The sequence below is a fragment of the Rhinolophus sinicus genome, linkage group LG05 (genome assembly GCF_036562045.2).
Source record: "Rhinolophus sinicus isolate RSC01 linkage group LG05, ASM3656204v1, whole genome shotgun sequence".
Classification (NCBI taxonomy): Eukaryota; Metazoa; Chordata; class Mammalia; order Chiroptera; family Rhinolophidae; genus Rhinolophus; species Rhinolophus sinicus.
The window spans coordinates 84,043,792-84,065,985 of record NC_133755.1 but is presented as its reverse complement, the minus strand read 5'-3'; the positions used below and the strand labels follow the sequence as shown (position 1 = coordinate 84,065,985).

The 22,194-nt window shown below is 47.0% G+C and overlaps 1 protein-coding gene across 8 annotated transcripts in view; it reads right to left on the bottom strand.

Annotated features, from left to right (window-relative positions):
- Positions 1–696: 696 nt before the first annotated feature.
- LG05H6orf89 (linkage group 05 C6orf89 homolog) overlaps positions 697–22,194 on the bottom strand; it is a 33,880-nt gene continuing 12,382 nt past the window's right edge. For 6 of the 8 annotated variants that reach the window (XM_019738770.2, XM_019738775.2, XM_074332866.1 and 3 more), the window contains 5 exons: positions 13,192–13,343; positions 12,922–13,061; positions 11,660–11,789; positions 8,723–8,846; positions 4,815–6,066 (listed from right to left, as the gene is read on the bottom strand). In XM_019738770.2, the coding sequence (XP_019594329.2) occupies positions 5,972–6,066; positions 8,723–8,846; positions 11,660–11,789; positions 12,922–13,061; positions 13,192–13,343 (641 nt within the window). In that variant the 3' untranslated portion in view covers positions 4,815–5,971. Of the gene's footprint in view, positions 4,762–4,814; positions 6,067–8,722; positions 8,847–11,659; positions 11,790–12,921; positions 13,062–13,191; positions 13,344–22,194 lie in introns of those variants that run through there. The other 2 variants (XR_012496565.1, XR_012496566.1) reach the window with 2 other exon arrangements.

The following is a 22,194-nucleotide window of genomic DNA, read 5'->3' as shown; positions in this document are numbered from 1 at the left end:
CATTCACCATATTGTTTGATCACACCTGGTACATGGCAGAGTATGGCTGTGTACATATTATTTACCTGACCTGGTACACGGGAAGAGTACGGTAGGGGAGAGGGAAGAGGATGGAGCAAGGAATAAAGGAAAATAAAACAGGACACTAAATACTATGTAAGAAATGGTTATATTCGCACATTTATATAAAACTATGTACAAAAGAAATTGCAAAAAAATGCACAAAAAACTTAAATCAAATATCCATTGAGTTAGTTAACTGAGTGCCGAGAATGACCCTAATCTGGTGGCAGCTGGGGTGAGCCAGCAAGGGGGCCTGGCAGCCGTCCTACTGAGAACCGAGGACATCCATGGGTGAGGTGACACTGTGAGGGCATCTGGGCCACGAGCTGCTGGCTGGTGAGAAGGAAAAAGGTGTGTAGGGTCTCGTTTGAATTCTGGGCAAAGTGCAGGACTGAGGTTTGAGAATTCATGAAACAGCAGATCGGAAGCAATGGTGGGCAAGAGGGCTAGGATGGGGATAAAAGGAGAGTCTGAATACAAGTGCGGACAAAGCAAGGCCAGGTGGGACAGGTGACCGGACACCCACAGAAGAGCCCGGAAAGCCTGCTTCATGAACAGGATGGGCCAGAAGTCTCCTGAGTTACGGGAAAAGAGGAAACTGGAAACTAAAGAATGACACCAAGTACAGGAAAGTTACCAACCAACATACACTTTTAATTGCAAAAAGTAAAAACTTCCGTTACATAAAACTTGAATTTGCATACATTCTTTACATGGTGGAGATCTTTACAAGTTTGCAGTGAATTAAGTTACTGCCCACATTCTGCATGGAACACACATTAACAGCTTAGACGGTTTGGAGCACGAGTGGCTGGGACAGACGTCCATCTCCCACCCGGGCCCACCCTCCCGGCCCCTGAACATGGACTGCAGCTGTCTGGCTCCTCTGCCTGAGAGCAGGGAGGAGGCTCAGCAGAGCCCCGGGCTTACCTCTGCCTCTCCAGTCTTCTCCCCCGGGCTGTCACTGACCTTCCCGCAGCAGGGAGGGTGGGAGAAGAGGCCACAGCCAGCATTTTTTCTGAGGGTGAAACTATACAGAAAGAAGTTTGGAGAAAAGATGCTGGATTATCGGGAGACTGGGGGAGAGACAGCAGGGATACACGTGCTGATGGGGACACAGCACATTCCCAGAGCCCCCCATTTTTCATTTGCTACAGGGTTATCTCCAAGAGCACCTCACCTATGATGAGACTGGGGGTTCTCTGGCAATGCCATGTGTCTGTCTGATCCTATCACCAATTCTCATAGGTAAGTGACTGCTAGTTCGTCAAACATTTGCGAGTGCCCTTGGGCTGAAGTTTCCAGGCTGGGACACTGCAGTCATGAGTTAGGGTGGCTACATAGGATGACCTCACCGACCCCCCAGACTCGTTATGAGGAGAGTAAGGAGGGAGATTAAGCCTGGCACAAAGCAGATGCCCTGACTCCTCCAATTTGTTTGAAACTCAAGCTCAACTGGTTTCCCTCCTCTGCGTGGCTGCTCACAGCTGTGGCTCACTCTTGGATGGATGCCGGCTGAGTGACAGATGCGCCAAGCACAGGAGGAATGGCCTCCATGGGCCAGCCCCACCACGTCTGGACAGTATCAGGCCTCTGACTGGAGTTACGTAACATTTCTTCTCTCCACTATTCTGACAAGGTCTGGACAGTTCACGTCTCCAGAGAAAGGAAAATGACAGATGTATTTAGCTCTAATGCTTCAATTATGCAGGGCAGGGAAACCAGACACTGAGGGACCTGGACGACAGACAGGCTGGCTGGAGGGTTTCTCTCCAAGGCCAGCACTTTTAAGTCACACTGTCCAGGGAGGACTGAGAGAGAGGACCTATCCATCTTCTCCGAGATGCTTTTGTGGAAGGAGCTGCTGGGTATCAGGAGCCTGGGGGTGAGGCGGCCAGAGATACCTGAGCTGATGGGGACACAGCACATTCCCAGAGCCCCCCTTTTTCAGGGTTCTCTCCATAAGCAGCTCACCTTCCTAGCTTCCTGGCCCTGCCGTGCCTGGGCTCTCTACACAATCTGCGCAGGTCCAAGCACGGAGAGGATCTCAGCCAACTTACTGTTTCAAGGCACATCTCTGCTCCCTTCTGTCAACCAATTTTAGTGGCTGATGGGTGGCCACAGCAAGTTAACGAGTGTGGAACTTGTGAACTCAGGAGCTTCTCCTCCATCACTAGAACTCAAAAGCTTAAAAGACCCTTGTGTTTAATAACTGATTCTCAAAAGGCAGATGAGATTGTCTGCCCGTGCACCCAGACATGCAGCTTTCCCTCCCTCTCCCCTAAAACTTGGCCTCCTCCTGCTGGGCAAGGGTTCGATGAGAATCTACTTTGGGGTTTTCCATGTTCACAATGGAAGCCACTGGCTAAATGAGCAAACTCTCACCCAGACGACGTTAGAATGACTGATGTCATTCCATCACCTGCAGCTGAGGAACTTGAGATTTTGTTTTAAAATAATTGTTCCTATGCTGGATTTGGGCAGGGGAAGAATAGAAGACCAAGAACTGAAAAACAAGTGATGTAAACTCCAAGGGGACCCACAACTGGAATTGGGCAGAGTCCCTCTTCTGGTCATACATCTGGAAACGTGGAACAACGGGAAAAGGCTGGACACAGTTGTGTTTCAGCCACACTCTCCCAGAAAGTTTTTAAATGGGGAGGGAAAAAGGGAAAGCCTTTTTATAAAATCATCTTGTTAGACGTTCTCCTCCCCCATTTCTGTCATTTTAAAAACAAACCCCGAAGAGTTCCTGGCTTGCTGACCCTACCCCTAGGCTCTCCTACCCCAGTAGGGCTCACCCAAGTCGAGTCAGCCACCTTAGTTCTTGGGCACCAAGTTGAGCTGAGGCAGGAAAATTATATGCTGCAGAACCAACTCCTTACCAACCAGCACTTAACTGTCCCAAGCCCTGGTTTTCACTTGTGAAATGAGGATCTAATACCTACTGCACAGGACTGAGTCAAGATGAAAGGACATCATGGACTCTGCAAATGTTATTCTTTTCTCCTAAAAGATGAGCCCAAGTCTGCCAGTGTCATAGATTGTTTTATATATCACCACACAGGTGGATTCTGTTTTCATAAACCATTATTGTATTACTTTTCCTTTCCTAAACAAAATGGGTGTGGGGAAAGGATAAGCTCTGCCTCTTTTCATCAGCCAGAACAGTTGAATGTCTGTCTCATACTCGACTCCTGAGACTTGGACATCTGGACATACAGGCTCACACTGGTACCTAAGCAGACCTTCTCCCCTTAAAGCTGTTTTTTTCTGGGGACAAGAGACTCTGCTCTGGGAGCCTGTAAGAAAGTGAACCTAATCCACGTGTGGAGGTCACACATCACCTCTTAGTAAACACCCAACAAACCCATGAGCAAGTTCCTCTTTTGAGGGCCGTGACTTTGTTCTTACTGTGGTGGTGGAGGTAGGGAATTGGTTATGGGGTCCCACCGCACCCCCCGGCCCTTCCTCATTAATGACCCTCGTTCCCACACATGTCATGTGGGGGGTCATCTGCTGCTTCCAGAGTTGAGAGCTATGTGAGCAGGGAAATCCTGCAGCACCCTCACACAAAGCTGTGGATAACCAGAGAGGGACTGGCCGGCAACCCCAGGCCATTCCTGTAGCACTGGTCACTGGTAGGGGCAGCTGATCAGATTACCTTGGGAAGAAGGCGAATCGCTTCTATGTATCCTGTAATTAGGAGCAGAAAACTCTCTTTGGAGAAGTTCTCTGCTAACATAAATCTACATTCAATTCTGAACTGGACAGATTTTCAGTCAAATGAGTAGAAAGTACATACACACACGTCTTTACTTGTCTGCTGCCACACCATTCTCTGTTGAACTGCCAACAGCTCGGGCTGGGGGGCTGGGAATGCCTCACACCCCAACACATGCAAGGCTTTCTGAGTTTTCCAAGTTTTGAGCTGAAGTGGATATTGCATGAACATGTAACGTGTAGAGGGCAGGAGTGAAATGGAGGAGGAAGACAGTAATTCGTAAAAGGGAAACAGGAATTCTCAATCACCAGAAGTTGTTTTGCTCCTCAGGAAGTCTCTCTTTTCTTAACCCAAAGGGGCCTGATTAAGGAAAACTCTGAGAAGACTCTGAAGGACTGTTTACATAATACTCCCTCCTCCCGAGTGCGGCAAAGGGATGAGACGGCAAAGGCTTGAAAAGCAGGCACGCAGCTGGCCTCTCCGTGATCCCCGTGACGTGAAACCCCTTAAATCCTAACTGCTTTGCAGCCGTGACTTTTGTATGTACAAAAGGCTTTGTTTTTCCTGCATTAACCAACACAAGGCGCTGGTTCTTTTAAGGACGAATTCCCTCAGGTACAGTTCATCCGTGTTTCATTCACGCCTGCGGAGGAGGCTCTGAGTGTTTCCACCCTGAGTTCTGTGAACCCTGATTGTCTTTTTGAAGCCAACAAACAGGCGGTTCAGGTGCCCAGGGATCCCCACTGCTGTTCAGATGTGCAGAGAAACAGGGCGTGGGGACAGATGTGGGGGCACCTCCAGGGATGAAGAGGACCCGCGAGGAGGCACACCCGCGTCCCTCACCACTGCCCGTCTCTGGACCATCACTCTGACACAGACACGTGTCCCTGCGATTTCTGCCACTCAGAATCAGGTGCCACAGAGTGGCTTGGTTTTTCTTCATCTCGGCGATGGCACGATCAGAGGCCAGATATCTAGCAGTGTCGGTAGAGGAATAATAAAGGAAAAGAAGGAAACAAGAAAAGTGTCCTTTTTACACCATTTGATTTGATTCACACCTACTGAAAACACTTAAGGGAAACAATGAGCATAGTGAATTACCTACTCAAAAGGATATAGCTTTACATTATTACAAAAAATCAAAACACCTCACCTTGTTTCCCAGCACAAAGAGATCATTTTTAGACAGAGGATCACAGAGTCGCACACCCAGCTGGCAAACACTCTGGGTCTGGAGTTCCTTCCCCAACCACATTACAACATCAGCTTGTCACATCTGTAAAACATCTTTCCTGCAGAGTCAGACCCTAAAGATCAAACCTGGGGAGGCACCCTCTTCCCAGGCCAGCACTCTAACTCATCCCTCTCCAAAGACACTTTGTAAAAGCAACACAGCTGACAGGAATGGTGCAGCCTCATCAGTAAGGGGGTCTGGCCCAGCCAAGGGAGGGGGGACCCAGAGCCCAGCTGCTGAGAAACCGTCCCCCCCTACCCCCAACAGGCAAGGAAGAAGGGAAGGTGTTGTGTGTTGGGGGGGGGGGGAGGCATAAGAACCCAGTAAAATGGAGAAAAGTATTACTTTAGGAATGCCCATTTCAATTGTAGCCAGACTCCACCCTGGCATCAGAGACTCCAAGAGCCATGGACACTGGGAAAGAAGCGCACTTTCTTGAGTGCAATCTGAGGTTATCTCATCTTTTTTCACTGGTTCTAGGTTCCATTCTGCTTAGGAAACTGCAACAACTTCTTTAATTAGCCATAGCTTTCCTGAAAATGTTGCAGGTGGTGTAGCCAGGAAGACAGGACACGCGGTCAAGGATGGCTCTGAAGTCAGGACCTGTGGGCTACCCTCCCTGTGGCCAGGAGCCAGCAGAGGGGGTCATGCCATGCAGGGAGGGAAGGCACCAACCCTGCGCCCAGCCTGAAGGGCAGCTGCCAGGCTATGGTGGCAGAACAGTGTCTCCCAGCCAGACCTGGCACAGTCGTGGCCCAGCAGCGGGGCTGGAAGAGGCGGGCAGGCCGGGCTCACCATCGCCTCCAGCACACAGAGGGCTTGCACACGCATGCACAGGGCAGGAAACTAAGGAACCAACCCCTGGAAAGTGGTTTCATCGTTTGTTTTTATATCTTCCTTTCAATCTGGTCTTCGGCTCGCAAAGTTGTTCCTCTGTACGGTACTGTTTCCTACGGTTCTGAGATGGCGGTTGCATCACAGATGACCAAGGGCTGGACCCCTCTGGCTATAATGTAGACCTTCCAGTGGGTGGCACCTGCATAGCCTTGAAGGGAAACAGCAACAGGACAGCGTGTGAACGTCAGGGGCTGGCCACACCAGCGGGCATGAGCTGGGCAGGCGTGCCGGAGCTGAGCTCAGGGCACACCTGCGGAGTCAGGCAGAGCTTGCTCTGAAGGGCATCAATGTTCTGTTACTATCAGTCCTCTGTCACCGGACAGCCAACAGGAGCTACTATCAACCACAGCGCCTCATCTCCACCCCTCACCGGCGTAACTGAATGACAGCTCAGCAGGCGGGATGCTCTGGATGAGGCATCACTTCTCAGACTGGTCTCCCTTTGCAGCAAGACGACAGGACTGGTTCTGGGGAGCAGTGGGACCCGGTAGCAAGCTCTCCTGAGGTGATCTACACTATGGCCTCATTACAAACCACCCACTAACCCAAACCAGCATTGCCTAAATTGTCATCTGCAAACAGCAGCACCCCATAAAACAGTCCAAGGAAAGTGGGTTCCATGGTCAAGTGAGACAAGTGTTGAGGCTCCTCGAAGGCTTTTGGGGGCCTTTTGTGCACTCACTGTGCTGTGTATTGACAAGACAGGTATTTCTCCAAGTCAACTGGCCCAGGGAGCCCGATTTGCCTTTCCAAGAGGCTGTTTCCTCTTGGGGGTCATGAATGATCTGAAGAACTGCTCAGGGAACACTGGTCTGTATCATCTGAGTGGGCTAGGAAGGTAAACTTAAAAACTTGAAGACTTCCATAATCTCCCGATGGAAATTTTTCTAGAGTATGATGTACCTACTCATCTTTAAACGGAGAGCATTAAACAGAATTTAACCTCTACCTGGTGACTCAGGAAAGGTCACCGTGAGCAGTAATGGCGCTATCCCAGGAAGACGTGCGGGCTCAGGAGCACGACCCTACATCCTTCTTGGAAATGCCTCCCACCACAGCTCTTCTGGTGTCTGTGATCGTGTCCCTTCTCCTCCCCCTTCCCAGGACAATGCTTATTTTGTCAAAAAAACAGAACTTGCTTGTCACATAGCCATTCTTACGGGTCCCGGAGGAGCTAGAGCTGCCATCTGTCCTACAACCACTGAATTCTTCTCCTCCACTGTCAGGTCTGCTTTCCTGTCCTCATCTGGAACTGTGGCAGCTGCAGCCACCCTTCTATTCCTGCCACTGCTTCAGGCGCCCACTGTTCTCCCCACCCCACCTGCCCGTCCTTCTCCCAGACTTGCCCCTTCCTCTTGTTCTCTTCCATCTCCCGTCCCTTCCCCCCATTCCTGTCATGTGGCTGGTCTTCCGTGGGCACTGCCAACTACAGGGCTCCCTTCCTTCTGGTCGGCAGAGGATGGCAGGTGACAGGCTCGGGGTTTTAGGCTCTTCTGGACTTATCCCCACCAGACCTGCATGCTCAAAGCTTCTTTGATCACTGCCAGTCACCCATATTGTTCTTTTCCCCTAATTGTGTGATTTGCATTCTAGATGCTGGTGGAAGCTGGAAACCTGGAATTTGGATAATGGAGGTGTTCCTGCAGTTGTCTGAACTGTGAGTCATTTGTAGAACATAAGACAGAAACTTTTCCAAGCACAACTACACTACACACTCCCAATCCAAATGCCACGCAGACTTGTGCAACAGTCACACCTCATGGAAGGTTCACTCCCCTACAGGAAAATAGGTTCAGAACAATTTCTACACAAGAATCTTCTTTATGCAGTAATTCCCAAGGGAGGGGCCAGTTGTGCTCCATTATCAGTTAATGTTTAATTTCTGCGTTTTTATTTTTTCATTTCTAAGTTGAAATAAAAGTTATATAATTTAGATCAAACCTTGGCACACTCTGTGGTATGCACCCTTCCTCCAAATGAGGTGACAAGTTTCTAGGGACTGGGGTTTTCTGAACAGGCAAATTAAATCAATTTGAAAATCAACTGGGCTCTGCCGGGGCCTCCAGGCGTCCCCCAGGTCTTGTGAGGCAGGAAAAACAAGGGAGGTAATGGTGATGCTTTCTGACTTATTTGCTTCTGCCAAGAAAATTCTGCAAACTGGCTGCTACTAACAGCAGTTGGTTTAAACCTGTTTCTCTGGAACAGATTTTTCAGAATATAATGCACAGAAGAAGTCACAGTTGGGAGACCAGAGCCAAGGGTGAGTCATGGCTGCGGGGCTGTGAGCTGGCTGTGGGAACCACACAGAAGGACCCGTTTCCCTGTGTGGCTGCTGCCCTGACAGACAGCTCGCACTGCTTCATTAGCAAAATGGGCACAGAAAGGGTTTCCTCGAATCTGGAATTGTACCTCCCCTGCTTGACTGTTAAACGAGATACGTAAGACTTGATTCTCTGCCTAACTGGTGGTGAGGCCTCGGATTGTTCACTTCCCCTCTCTGGTTCTCAATCTCATCTGTAAAATAAAGGATTGCTTGAAATATTCTCCATAACCCCTCTAACTTGAAATTTCTAAGGCCAATGGACACATGCATTGCAAATATATATACAAGACACTTCTCTCTGCTATATTTCTTCAATATTTGTTCCATCTAAGCATAAATATTGATCCTGGTTAATTAAAAAAAGGCTATTTCTGACCCCACTGAATCTTTGTGAAGGCAATACTTAATTCTTACAATATTTTTTGAGTTAAAAACTAAAAAGATCCTGTGACTGACATTGCCCTTCTGGGGCCCCACCTACCGATATCTCCCGACTCTAGTGGCATCGCCACAGAGTGGCAGTGTCTTCGGCACTGGAAGGGAGGGATGAGCTGCAACATGGCCTCGCCATTGCCGATGGTAAATAGGTCATGCATCCTATGCATCTGGAGGAAAAGGGGAGGGGGCGGAGGAAAGGAAGGAAAAGAGAACAAATAAAATCCAGGGGCATGGGAGATTAATAGGCAAAAATCTGTACACATACGGCTGAGTTTCCTAGCAGCCTAAGCAAAAAGGAAAACAGCACCAGTACCACAATTCACGATTATGTTTAAAGACAAAAAAAACAAACCAGTTTCTCCAAAGCATGGCATCTCCCAGTATTGAGACCAGGGTAAAATCTCTTCTAGTGGCTTCTCCTACCGAGATACGTGATTTAGAGGGTGACATCCTCAACAACAGCCTTACAGCAGAAACGCACGAGCTTCATAATTCCCAACTATTTCTAGCCACAGCTTCAAAGTAGGCGAAGGCAAAAGCTCTAGCTGTAATTTAACAGAAGTCTAGCCTGGTCTAAGTCTGCAATCTTCTGAGGGTCTGGCTTGGTCGCGACTTTTAGAGAAATAGATGGTCTCCATATCCTTTGGGAAATGTTCCGTGGAATATTCTTTCGTACTGCCAGCATTTTGATGAGAATTGAACAGCAGCAAGTCCAAGTTTATACTTTCTGGTAAAACCTAGGTAAGCAGATATCAGGCTGCTGATTAAAAGCTAATGACAGTAAGACTGGCCTCTGATTTTGAAACGAAGGTGACGAGCAGGATATGCCCCTGCATAGGCACCAACTGCACTTCTGAGGGGGCACAACTGCCAGCAACGGGCATCAGGTGTGACATGCTGTGCCCCAGGCAGAGCTATGAACCCCGTGGCTGGGGTGGGGCCGGGAGGAGGGATAAAGACAGTGGGCTCAGCCTTCTCTTCCTACCTAGTGAGAGAGCACACTTGGGGCCTCCCCTCCGAGCCCCGCCCCCGGGAAACCTTTTATAAGACCATGTAAAGCAGGGGTCAGATGTCTGACTCCCTGGGCCATGTCCTGGTTTTCTCTTCACCACTCAGGGCCTCCAGAGCCTTGGGTTTTGGCCCCATCTTCTCCTGTCCCCAACGCTGGTCTTTCTGCTGCTCCCACAGGCCCTGGTTATGACTCTGTTTCCATGGCAACACTAGAGCCATTTTAATTGTTGCTGCAGTGACAGAAGAAGGACTAGGGAGGAGTAACTAGTGTCTTGAGCTGACCTGCAACTGACTGGTACTGATACCAGCAGAAGCCCTGACATCTGTAGTCCTGAAAAAATCCCAGAAGACCAAAACCAAGTGGAGGTATCCGTTTCATATAAACCGGGGGGTGGGGGGGACCATGTTCCTCCCCACCCAGGATGGGAAGAAACAGACACCAGGATGGAGTGGGCTGGCTCCAGGCAACACCGTGGAGTGTGTGAAGTGGGCCTTGGAGCCCCTACCTCTCCCCCCAGTGCCTCTGAACCATCGGATCCCCACTTCTTATCTTCTATCACAAGGCTGTCTCTTGCATCCTGGGCCCCCAGACATGTGACTTCACCAGGGTCCGGGGCCCAGGGACACAGTCAACAGGGTGGAGTAACAGGCTGTGGAGAAAGCAGAGCTTGGGCCAGGGCAGGGAGCAGATGCTCCAAGAAACCAGACTCTCAGGATTTTTGCTGGTTGGGCTACTCCCCTTCCCAAAACATCTTCGAGAACCATAACAAGACAGCTCTGATAGGCGTCTGAGTAACTGTGTTTATCCCTTTGGCTGGGATCCTTGGTGTCCCTGCTAAGCAGGCTGGTGAAATTAACTTCAGATGCAAGTGGGAAAACCAAGATGAAGATAAAGGCCCTTGCCCAGAATTATATCATCAGTATGAAGATGAAATCAAACTAGGGCCCCGAGTTCTAGCCGGGGACAGCAGGACAATCTCCTTTCAAACTCTGAGGCCAGAGCCCAGCACCTCCACCCTACTGCTGGCAGAGAGAAGTTCGGACTTCTAGACACAACGACTGTTTTTCTAGGCTTTGAAATTCCTTTCACATGATTCAGCACATTTGCAGCCAAGAGTATCAGGAGGTTGAAGACACAACCCAGAGTTGGTAGGGGTCACGGTTTGGGAAGTTACATTTTTTTCACAACGGAAGATTTGCCGTTTTAATTCTTCCAAACCAATCCAGGGCTCAAACACTTTCCTCAGGAATGAGCCTCAACAAAAGAGCAATTCAGAGAAAAGTAAACAGACACAAACATAGAACGGTTTTGCCCAGTGCACTGGCCAGAGAGAAGTGAATGCAGCTTTGAGTACGTGGCCTTGGACGGACGTGAGAAGCTGGGCTGCCTGACTCGGGCACGTGCCTGTCCATCCTTTTGTTCCAAAATGTCTCCAGCCTCCCAAGCTTTCTGCTTTTCCAATACTCTATCTGAAGTTCCTCATTTGTTTGTGGGGAAAGCCAACAGGGGGGTAGGGGGTAGGGAGAGCCCTCCTATTAACTTGCTGAGTCCTTGGGCAGATGATTTAATTTCGCTGGGGCTCAGTTTCCTTATCTGCAAAATGAGTAAGATGGACTATTCATTTACATACCTTCATTACAGTCTGCCTGCTCTCTACTTTGAGGCAGAGAAGTCAGACTAACTGCATGCTCAGGTCCCTTCAAATTTTAAGATTCTATAGACTTTAAGGCAGAAAAGCAGGCAGCAGGAGGTAGACTTGCAAGGTAACTAAACTCTCTGTGAGCACGCCTTCGTGAGGGGGGGCCCCAGGGGCCTCCTGGCTATAACAGGAGAAGAGAACTTTAGATTATGTGGGTGTCCCTTCACGTCACCCTCCAGGTCGATGTGCAGGGAAGGCCTTGATGATGACATCAGCCCAGGTCCCAAGTAAGAAAAATTCTAGTTCTAAGTCCTCTAGAAATTTCCTACCTTACTCCCCACAATAGGTTCTGGTTGAAGAAGGAAGCACTTTTTCAAGGAGGCATCTTCTGGAAATGGTAGGTCGGTGAAAACAGGAAAAAGTTCACGTAAAATGTGTGATCTGTTCAGAGGTCTTCTCCTGTAAGAGTTTGAAAGAGAAAAAAAGTAATTAAAATGGGCAAGCCAGCCTCCATGGGTAACGCAGAGCTAAGCAACGGTGGGAAAACTGTGGGCTGTGGGTAAGAGGGAAGAGTATCAGGGCAGTATCTTAAGTATTAGTTCCGTGAAGAACAGTCAATTAACTGTAACATGTACATGCACACACATAAACTCTACAGCCACGACCTGTCCATGTGGGTGGGGTGTTTATAAAATCCAGCTAAAACAACATATAGAGGAAGGAAAGAAACAATCCATTCGTTATGTCTTGGCAAAGAGACCAAAGTAATAACAAGCCAAGTGGGAGAAGAGACAAAGGGAGAGAGAAGGAGGGGCAAAAATCTGCCCCTTCTTCTAAGGCAGAATGGCATGCAGTGGGGAGCCTGACTAGCTTGTTACATTGAGTATTTGATAACGCAAAGAAAGAGCAAATGTGAAGGAGGGCAGAAGCATCAAGTAATTATCCAACCAAAAGACTGAAAAAGCAATTCTCTTTTGGAACAGTTCTAGATGGCAACAGGCTTCCCTTTTCTTTCTACAGAGCAACCCAAGAAATGGACCATGTCTTCTATAGGACACAGGAAGGAACAGGGAGACAGACCTGTTTCAGCGCTGGTTGGCTGACCCTAAGCAAGGTACTTAACCTCTCTGAGTCCCACTTTTCTGACCTGAAAAATGACAATGGTAATTCCTTCTTCCCAGAGCTATTATGAGTATCACCACGGAACAACAAGATATTAAATGCAGCCTGGCATAAACAAGTGCCAGGAAATGACGTTCCCCTTCTATCCTGCGTGCTCTTGTCAGCCTCAACACTCAGGACCCATTCTGCACAAACAGAAATGCTAAACACCTACCTAGAAATAAGTTACGATTCTACTAGGCGATCCCGGTGTCGCCCCATGGTGGCCTCCTGACACATCTCTCCTACTTGTCGCCTTCCTCTCTCACTGGTTTTTCCACAGTGAGCTCCTGAGTATCACTTGACTCGAAGAGTGTACTGCAAAGTGCTTACACAGCAGCTGGCACAGAAGGGTCTCAGTGTGGCAGCCATCACTGTGGTCTGCCCTCTTTCTACACACCTGCAGGCTGGAGCCCCTTTCCACACTCACCATGGATAAGGAAATGGGAACCACCGATCAGGAAAGCAGCGCCACCACTTGGCGAAAAACCCTTCCGTGAAGCCTTCTGTGGCCTCAGGGTACTGGCACAAAAAATGCTGCAGCTCCTCAGAAGACAGGGACTGTTCCGTCTTGGCAAGGCCAGAAAGAAAAGCAAGACAAAACAACACAGAATTACGTATCAGGAATGTCACAGAGCTTGCCGTCTTCTAGCCATTAAGTGGGTAACCACTGAGTGGGAGAATCAGGCTTCTCGCTCACCTTGATCACCAGAGGATGGAGTTCCTCAAATTTCTTCGGGGTATCTTCCAGGAGCACGACCTTGAGGGGTAATTTCTGGGCACAACCAGTGCAGTTGGCAGGGATGAGGTCCGATTCATTCTGCTCATGGTCATTTGTCCAGAGGTCAAAGTCTGAAAGAGGAAGGGATATGGAGAAAGCAGATACAGGAGGAACACAGCAGGGAAATCTAGTAGCCCCAGCAATGACGCAGAAAGCAAGCAATCAATTTTAAAAGCTAACAATGACAAGCACTGGTGACCTCTGAACAGGTCACTGGGACCCCTGAGGAGGAAGCAGAGGGCCCAGGGGACAGGAGTGGGAAGGAGAGGTATTTTTCTCTGTATACTCTCCTATACTTTATGGAAAACCATTTTTAAGATGAACAAATTAAGTCGAACAGTTGGAGAAGACATTCAGTGACATGGGGTTGGAGACGTAGTTCTTCCACTGTGAGCCATCTACAGCACTGGGGGGAGGGGCAGGCAGAAGGGGGGCGGTCCCAGCATCAGTGATGAGTCCCACTGCGTGGGTTCTCCAATACCCTGCGTGTGTGCTGGAGGCCAGGACGACTGGGAAGGAAGAATGAGAAAGAGTGCAAAAAGAAGGGATGGAGATGAGACAGGACTTTCCAGGGGCCCATGTTTGGAGTAAAATGAATTGCATCTGCCCATCAGACGGCACTCTATCCCAGCTCAGAAGGGGGTGGGGTGACTAACCATGGTTTCTATCCCCAAGGACTGCAGGTTGGTCAGAAATGGAAAAAGCCCCACCCAGACTCTGACGTGAGTGCTGGTCAGCCCCCCGACACCTTTCCTGGTCCTTCTCTGAGGGACCGACCGACCATTGCTACACAGCCCTTCTCAGTTTCTCCCTATTCCTGCCCTCTGACACTATTCTGTTTATACTATTATTGCATGATTTCTTGTTTGCTTTTTGTTCCATTCTAGGATTTATGGGTGTTCTCTGAGATATGTGTTTGTGATCAACTCTAATTGGAATCCAAAATGTTTCACCAGATGGTTTGATTAAAACCCAATGGAAACCAAATCAGGAGAGAGCCTAGAACGAAAGACAACAGACAACCAAATGTGGCTGAAGTTTTTAAACCAATAAACATACTTGGAAACTGACTCTTAACCACAGAACATTTTCTGCAGTCTGCAGCAAGTCCTTTCCCCCTGTTTTCTGTGGCAGGTGTTAGGGTGTAGGAAATCCCACCAGGTAAGAACTGCATGTTCTCAGCACATCTCCCGAGAACCCTCCAAGCGCCTTCCACCTCTGGCAGATAGACCTGTGTTTCCTCGAGGCAGCAGCCACCCACCTACCCTTCTCCCGTCTTCCCCGGGGGCAGATTACCCACCAGAGGACTACTGCTGCACTCTGATCCTGCGTGGGGCTTCTCCTCCCACCGCGTTCACTGGGAGCCTCCAGGGCAGCCAAAACCCTTTCATGACACCTGTTTCAGTGGCACTCAGAGGCTGCAAAGTTATACTTTTTTCTTCTGGAATATGTTCAAATGTTCCTTATTGAGGCCAAATGGGATATATTCTTGCCAAAATACAAGAACTCTGGGTACTGGATATACGATGAGGCATACATAGTCAGAACACCACGTTATAATTACACAGCATCACAGTTTCCAAAGTGCTTGTGAGGGAGGGGGAGGCAGGGGGAGGGAAGCGAAGGCGCTGAGAACCAGGCCCTGCGCTAGTCATTTCCACATGCTGCATGGCTTCCTTTTTACCATGTGATTTCTGAGGAGGCATCACTCTTCTCATTTAACAAACTAGAGTGAGAGGCAATGGGAATCACCAAAGCAGCAGGGTGTGGTGGGGGGAGGGCACAGAAGAAGCTGCGTGGCGCTGGAGGAGGGGGGATAAGAGAATAGTGGCTGCCCAGGAGGCTGTACCGGGGACTCCTAGGGCGGGAAGCACTAGACTCTGCTGGGAGCAAAGCAAGGAACCACCCAAGACCTTTGTGAGAGGGTTCCCTGACGCGTCAGGAAGGTTATTCTGGGTTGTGACTAAGGTGTCCTAGAAGAGAGAGGCTGGGAAGACGACGACCTGGTTACCCTTTGTTCATAATAACTACTAGCAATAAATTTAACATGGTAAAACTATCACATTTTACTGAAGGACATAAAGTAAAACCTGAATAAATAAACACATACCATGATCCTGGATGGGAAGACTAAGTATCATAAAGATGTCATTTTCCATTTCAGTTTTTAAATGACTATGGCTGGTGAATATTATTAATGTTTCTATGTCTAGATATCTATAGTATTGTGCCACCTTATTATTAAATTATCTTGCTTTCTTTTTCTTTCTTGATTTTCCTTCCCTGGGTTTTCTCCCTCCACCTGTTTTTCAAGGCATCTCTACCTGGAAATCTCAAGAATATCTAAAGCTCAATCTTAATTCATTGAAGAAAGAATGGACTCAGTAATATTGGGACAAGGGGCTATCTATTTGGAAGGAAATAAAGTTTAATCCCTATATTTCACGGTACACTGAAATAAATTCTAGATGAATTAAAGATATAAATGGATAAAACAAAATTAGAGGAAAGTATGAGATGGTTTTTACAGTTTGGCCACAAAAAAGTCTTCTTAAGCAAGACACAAACCAAGATGTCATAAAGAAAAAAAGTGGACAGATTCAACCATTATTTGCATATAAGAGAAGAATTAATATCTCTAATATATAACAAACTCCTATTTGATAAAAAATTTTAAATGGGTAAAGAATATGAACCAGGAATCAGCAGAAAAATAAATATAAATGGCCTATAATACATGTGAAAAGACATCTAACACCACTAATAAATAAATGCAATTTGGGACAGCCGGATGGCTCAGTTGGTTAGAGCGCAAGCTCTTAACAACAGGGTTGCCAGTTCAATTCCCACTTGGGCCAGTGAGCTGCACCCTCCACAACTAGATTGAAGACAACAAAATGCCTGCCGCAGCTGAGCTTCTGGAGGGGTGAGCTCTCAACAAGGTTGCAGGTTCAATTCGCGCGCATGGGATGGTGGGCTGTGCCCCCTGTAACTAAAGATTGAAAACAGTGACTGGCCTTGGAGCTGAGCTGTGCCCTCCACAACTAGAATGAAGGACAATGACTTGGAGCTGATGGGCCCTGGAGAAACACACTGTTCCCCAGTATCACCCCCCCCAAAAAGAAATGCACCTTAAAATGAGATACCATTCTTCAGTTTTCTAACTGGCAAAACAATGACAACATCCAGTGTCGATGATCAACATATGCAAGTTTATGAAGACCAAGATTTTTTTTATTTATTAAAATTTAAACTGTCCTTGACACAGTAATTCTACTTCTAAGTATCTATCTTATAGAAATAATAGTATATGTATATAAAGATATGTATATGTGAATGTCCCACATGCATTTTTCTTTGTAATAGCAAAAAAACTAGAAACTGTTCAATTAGGGAATATTCCCAGAACGGAATATGAAATCCTAAAAGATGTGTATAGTGGGTTGAATAGTGTCCCCCAAAATTCATGTCCTTCTGGAACCTCAGAATGTGACCCTATTTGGAAAGAGGGTCTTTGCAGGTGTAATGAATGCATGAAGATGAGGTCATCCTCAAGAAGGGAGGGCCCTAAATCCAATTTAAATGGTGGCCTTATAAGAAAACACAGACACACACGGAGGGAAGACGGCCATGTAAAGACAGAGGCAGAGACGGGAGTTACGCTGCCACAGCTACGGAATGCCCAGGAGGACTAGCAACCACCAGAAGCTAGTAGAGGCAAGAAAGATTCTTTCTAGAGCCTTCAAGAGCGAGTGGACCTCTGCTGATGCCTTGATATGGGCCACTAGCCTTCAGAACTGTGAGAGAATCAATTTCTGTTGCTTTAAGCCACCCAGCCTGTGGTACTTTGTCACGGTAGCCTTAGAAATGAAAGAAACTAATATAATGTGTCTAGCCAAAAATATGTACATAAGGCTTTTTTGTGTGTGTGAATCCAAAAGTATTTTAGATCTATTAAGTGTATCTACCTATATAGCCATGGAAAAATTCAGAAGGATGTATATCAAACTATTACCAGTGGTTGCTTGAGTGGAGGAGTTAGAGGGATATAGAGGTGAGAAATTTTACTTTGTTAAATGTACATTTGAAAAAATCAAAATCTCACACCTCTTTGTTGTCTTTGTATGTAAGTGTTTTATGTATTTTCCAAATAAAAATGTCTTTGGAGACTATGAAAACTTAAGCTGAGACTATCAACTGTGAAATGTGGAGTGCAGCCACCTCAGAAGACAGGCCCCTCCGGAGGTACCTGCCAGGAGCAGACGCAGGACGGCAGGCTGCTGGTCAGCCGAGGAAGAGCAGAAGTGATGAGGACAAAGGATCACGGGAATGGGCTAGCTCATGCCGTCCAGCTGAATCAGGGGAGCCCAAATGTCAAGAAGAGGAGCCACTTCTGGTTTCTCTGCAGCCTTGAGATCACCAAGGGGCACAAAGGCTGTGCTTGTATTTGGTGGAAGGGGCTGCGGAGCGGCCAGGCAGTGAAGTGTCTGGGCATAGGGTCAGCGGGACTCTTCCTCCCCTGCCACAAAATCCCCAAAAACAACGCCAGAAGTGTCCTGACTCCAACCTGGCCTCCGTCTACCTGAAAAGGTTTTATCTGATCTCTACACCACAGAGCGAGTGAGTCCCACCCTGGAAAACGGCCAGTAGCACAGAGCAGACTGTCCAGGCCACGGCTTTCCTCCATGCTGCGCCTCACTTCTTGCCAGCCCTCCTCTGTTTCTATTTACTCTTCCTGCAGCATCAGACAGAAAAGCCACTGGAAGCTGGACAGTAACTTCCTAACCTTCTTTCCATTTCCAAGGCGTCTTTACTCCAGATAGCCTCCTTATACTAGCTATTTTACATATAGGAAAAAAGTGTAACAGACAAGTAAAATCCACATATAAGAGTTCAATAAAACTCTTGACCTGTATTCCAAATTCTCACCATGACATGGAATCATTTCACTGTTTGAGATGTCAAAAACAGTCTCTCCTGGCAGTAAAGGTAAGGAAGGCAGAAATGGTAACCTCCCAGCCTTCTCTGTAAGTTGGACATTTTGCAGACAAGTGGTGGCCGAGGCCTGTCAGGCTTCCTGGGGCCTGAGAGCTGTTTATAAAGAAAACACTCGCTGTGGACAACCACACATGCCCTGGGATTCTCAGTGCAGAGAGTCCTGTTATGCAGATTATTAACTTGGCAAAAAATGAAAAGCCAAAAAAAAAATAAATTTCTTTCTAGGACATAAACCTCCCTCTGGGTAAGGACAGGGCACAAAGGCACAGAGCCAAGACTAGCCAGAGGAGCTGGGGGACTCCTGCTTTGTTCACTGCTCTGCTGAGAACAGTGCCTGTCAAATAAAAAAAAAAAGAGAGACTAGTGCTTGGCAATACACATTCGCTGAGTGAATGAATGAATGAATGAACGAACAAATGAACAAACCTTGACTTTTCAGAAGCCTTAACATTAGGAGTAAGTCCATGGGGAGAAAAGTCAAATGAGCAGTCTGAATTTGGAAAAGCTTCAAAATAAAGATTAACTAAATATAATTTCATGATTTCTTGTATTAGATTTCTTATATTACAAATGTATCCAAGAAAAGGCTGCAAAGCCCATGACAAAGTTTCTGTGACTTTCACGTGTGCTCACTATTTCGTCAGGCTGCTCTCCAGCAGCTCATTTTTCTTAGCGCCTCTTCTGGCATCCTGGCCACGAGGCAGGGGTGAAGTTTTGATGGTGAAGGTGCCCTTGGCCAGGTCCCCTGTATAAGTGGCAGTATGCCCAGAGCCATTTTCATACACGGTCAGGAACCAAAGAAATCATTTTGGCAATAGCCTTGCCTTCAGAAAGCAACACATTTGAACCATTTCAAACCACAGAGGCCATCTATTTTTATGAGTTCTCCTTGTATCAAAACGTCTCTAAGGGTGAGACTTTAGGTAAATTAGTCAATCCCCTTGTACATCAGTTTCCTCACCTTTGAAAAGAACATAAAAACAGTAACTGCTCTAGGTGACTGTTGTGAAGACTGAGGAAACACATGGCACAGCGCCCGGTAACAGTCAGCGCTTGACAGAGCTGTTCTTGTCACCTCGCAGAATGCCTTAGTCATTTGAAAATAAGCGTAAGTTACTGCCTGAGGCCCAAGCATTTCATTTTTGGGCACTGGCCTGGACTCAGAGTCTGACGAGGTCCTTAGTTTTAAGTCTATGAATGATCTGCTCTTCCCCAAACTCTCCAGTGTTGCTAGATCCATTTCAACCTTCCCTTGCAAGTTCACGGATACATTAAGTTCTAATAATGCAGTACAGGTACAGAGATGCACCTTCTCATTGTGTGTGAGAACTGTCCCAGGCCTCCTTGGTATAATAATTAAAAATTATAAATGTCCAAAGCAAACAAAACAAGGGAGCCTCACATGCTGGAACCTGGATCGGCTGAGGGCAGAGACAACAGGCAGTGAGTGTGGTGTGAGGGAAAGAATGCCAGACCGGAGGTAAGAACCCAAGGCTGAAGTGCTAGTTTGCCACTTTTAGCTGCGTATGCAAGTTACTTCTCCTCTCCTGGCCTCAACGTCCTCTTTATAAAATGGGGGTATGTACTAGTTCTGTTCCTTTTTAAAAACTTCCTTTTTGGCTCTATGGTCCCATGGAAGGGTGAAAGCCAAGGTGATGGCTGCTGGCAGGGTCAAAGTGCCCATAAGGGTACGAGGCAGGCGGTGGGGGGAAGAACTAAGAATGGGAATGTGAAGGGAAAACTAGGGGTTACTAAGGGAAAGGATTAAGTCCAACAATAAGTCAAACTTTACCTATAACAGTGCAGACTGGGAGGGTGAGCTGAGCCGACTGAAGGCCTAGGAAAAGGCTAGTTCAGGAAAATGCTAAAGAACCAATAGCTTGGAGGACTGTTATCTTTGGACTTGGAGCACCAGCTGGAAAGAAGCTTGTTTCTTCAGGGATTAGGGAGCTGACAGAGAGAAAGCATCTGGTGACCTGAGAGAGGCAGAGTGTAGAACTCCCAAATCCAGCTTAACTCTATAGACTCTTCACATCAGAGGTTCAGAGCTCAAACTCTGAAGATGGGCTGCCTGGGTTCAAACCCTGGCTCCGTTTCTTACCAGCCTTGGGACTTTGGGCAAGAGGCCTACTGTCACTGTTCCTCAGTATCTTCATCTGTAAAATAGGCATAAAACTAGAACCCACCTCAAGGGAGGTTGTAAAGATGAAATGAGCCAATAGATGGAAAGCCGTTTGCACCGGGCCTGGCATTTGGTAAGTACTCAGCAAGTGTCAGCTCATCTATTTCCTGCTGCAGGGAGGGAGGTTTACATGACTGAGTAGAGTCACTTCATTCTCCTCAAGAGGATTTAGGGGCAGCGTTTCCTGCCTAAGGCTGAAACCTACAAAAAGAACCCCACTTCTTTTGCTTTTTGTTCCCTGGGTAGAATCAGGAAGAAAACTAGCAGTGGTCAGGAGCAGACCTCCCAGCATTGCTGGTGGTGCCGCTGGTAGCTCACCCCTGGTTCCCACTACCTTCCATCCCAAGGCTCCACTACAGGGAGTGTCAGGGGGCTCCGGAGAACACTAACAGGCCAGCCTTTGAGGAAACAATACACGCCAGGGTTTCCTTTGGGGAGCTGAATTTGCCATGTCATTCTCCCTCTAAATTTACTTCAAAGGTACTGCGAAGTAATCCCAAATGAAAGGCAGTGGTTTTGTGGCGCTATGACATTAAGAATGATAACTTAACTTAAAACTTTTTCAGCCCTCTTATAGGCCCAGCAGTTCTCACTTCTTGTACTTAATTCTCCCCATATATTTCTATTTACTCCTTATATCATGATGGATTAAGTTTCTTTCTAAATGCTAGCTATGTAACATGCTGTTAGCTTTACATATCTACAGCTCCCCAGTATCATCACACATTGAATGAGTATCAATATCCACATTACAAGTAAAAGCAGCACTTGAATAGAATCAACAATATTTAAAAGCTAAAACCACACCCTTCCAATGCTCTCCCTTTATAACTGAGCTCGAAGGACTCATTTTATTTCCATCTGCAAGGCAAAATATTTATTTGGAGTGGGCCAAAAAATCAGGCTTGTTGACAAGATGTTAACGTTTCTTGAATTTTAAAACTCTATGATTGAGAAAATAAGCAATCACTGTCCATTGACTGTTATTGAACTCAACAGTCTATGGAGATTTACTTTACAAGACAGGGAGAAAGAAACCGCCGTCCACCTATGTAGTCCTAAAAAACAGCCGACTTCCCCTCGTGCCCCAGTGCAGAAGATGCCTCTAGGGAGGCGATGAGGGGAAGCAGGAAAGGAGACGGGTGCGGTGCGTCTGCAGAAGCAGCACAGGCTGCCCTGATGGACAAGTTTCTCTGGTTCTTTCCCCCAGATGCTCTTGACCTTCCTGATAGGATTTGGAAACTTGTTTTTTTTGTTTTGTTTTGGTGAGCTTTGTTGATGACATTTCAAAAACACCCTTCCCAATAAATACAAGGAAGTTACATTTGAAATCAAAAACTCTAAATATATGAGCTAATTTTTCAAAAACTCACGAGGCTGAGTTTGTGATGTTCCCTCCCTCTGCTTTTGATACAATTTTGGAAAACTTCTGCATGAGTTCAAGTGTAACACAAAAACTTTCAAAGGAGACCCAATCCAAGTGATGGTTTTTACAACTGATTAGGTCTTGGCTTAAAGAATGGCATTATGATTACAAAACTTAGCTTCAACTAGTAAGTTTTTGCTGAAAACAACATTGAGAAGAAAACACTTCCTAAACAGTTAGGCGGGGTCCTAAAGGTTTCAGAACATGGTTACACAAAAAGTTCTGTAATCCATTTCTGGTATTAATTTACATATTCCTTCATATGGGCAAATAAGATTAACACTGTCAAAAAAAAAGTAAAATCCTAAAATAATAT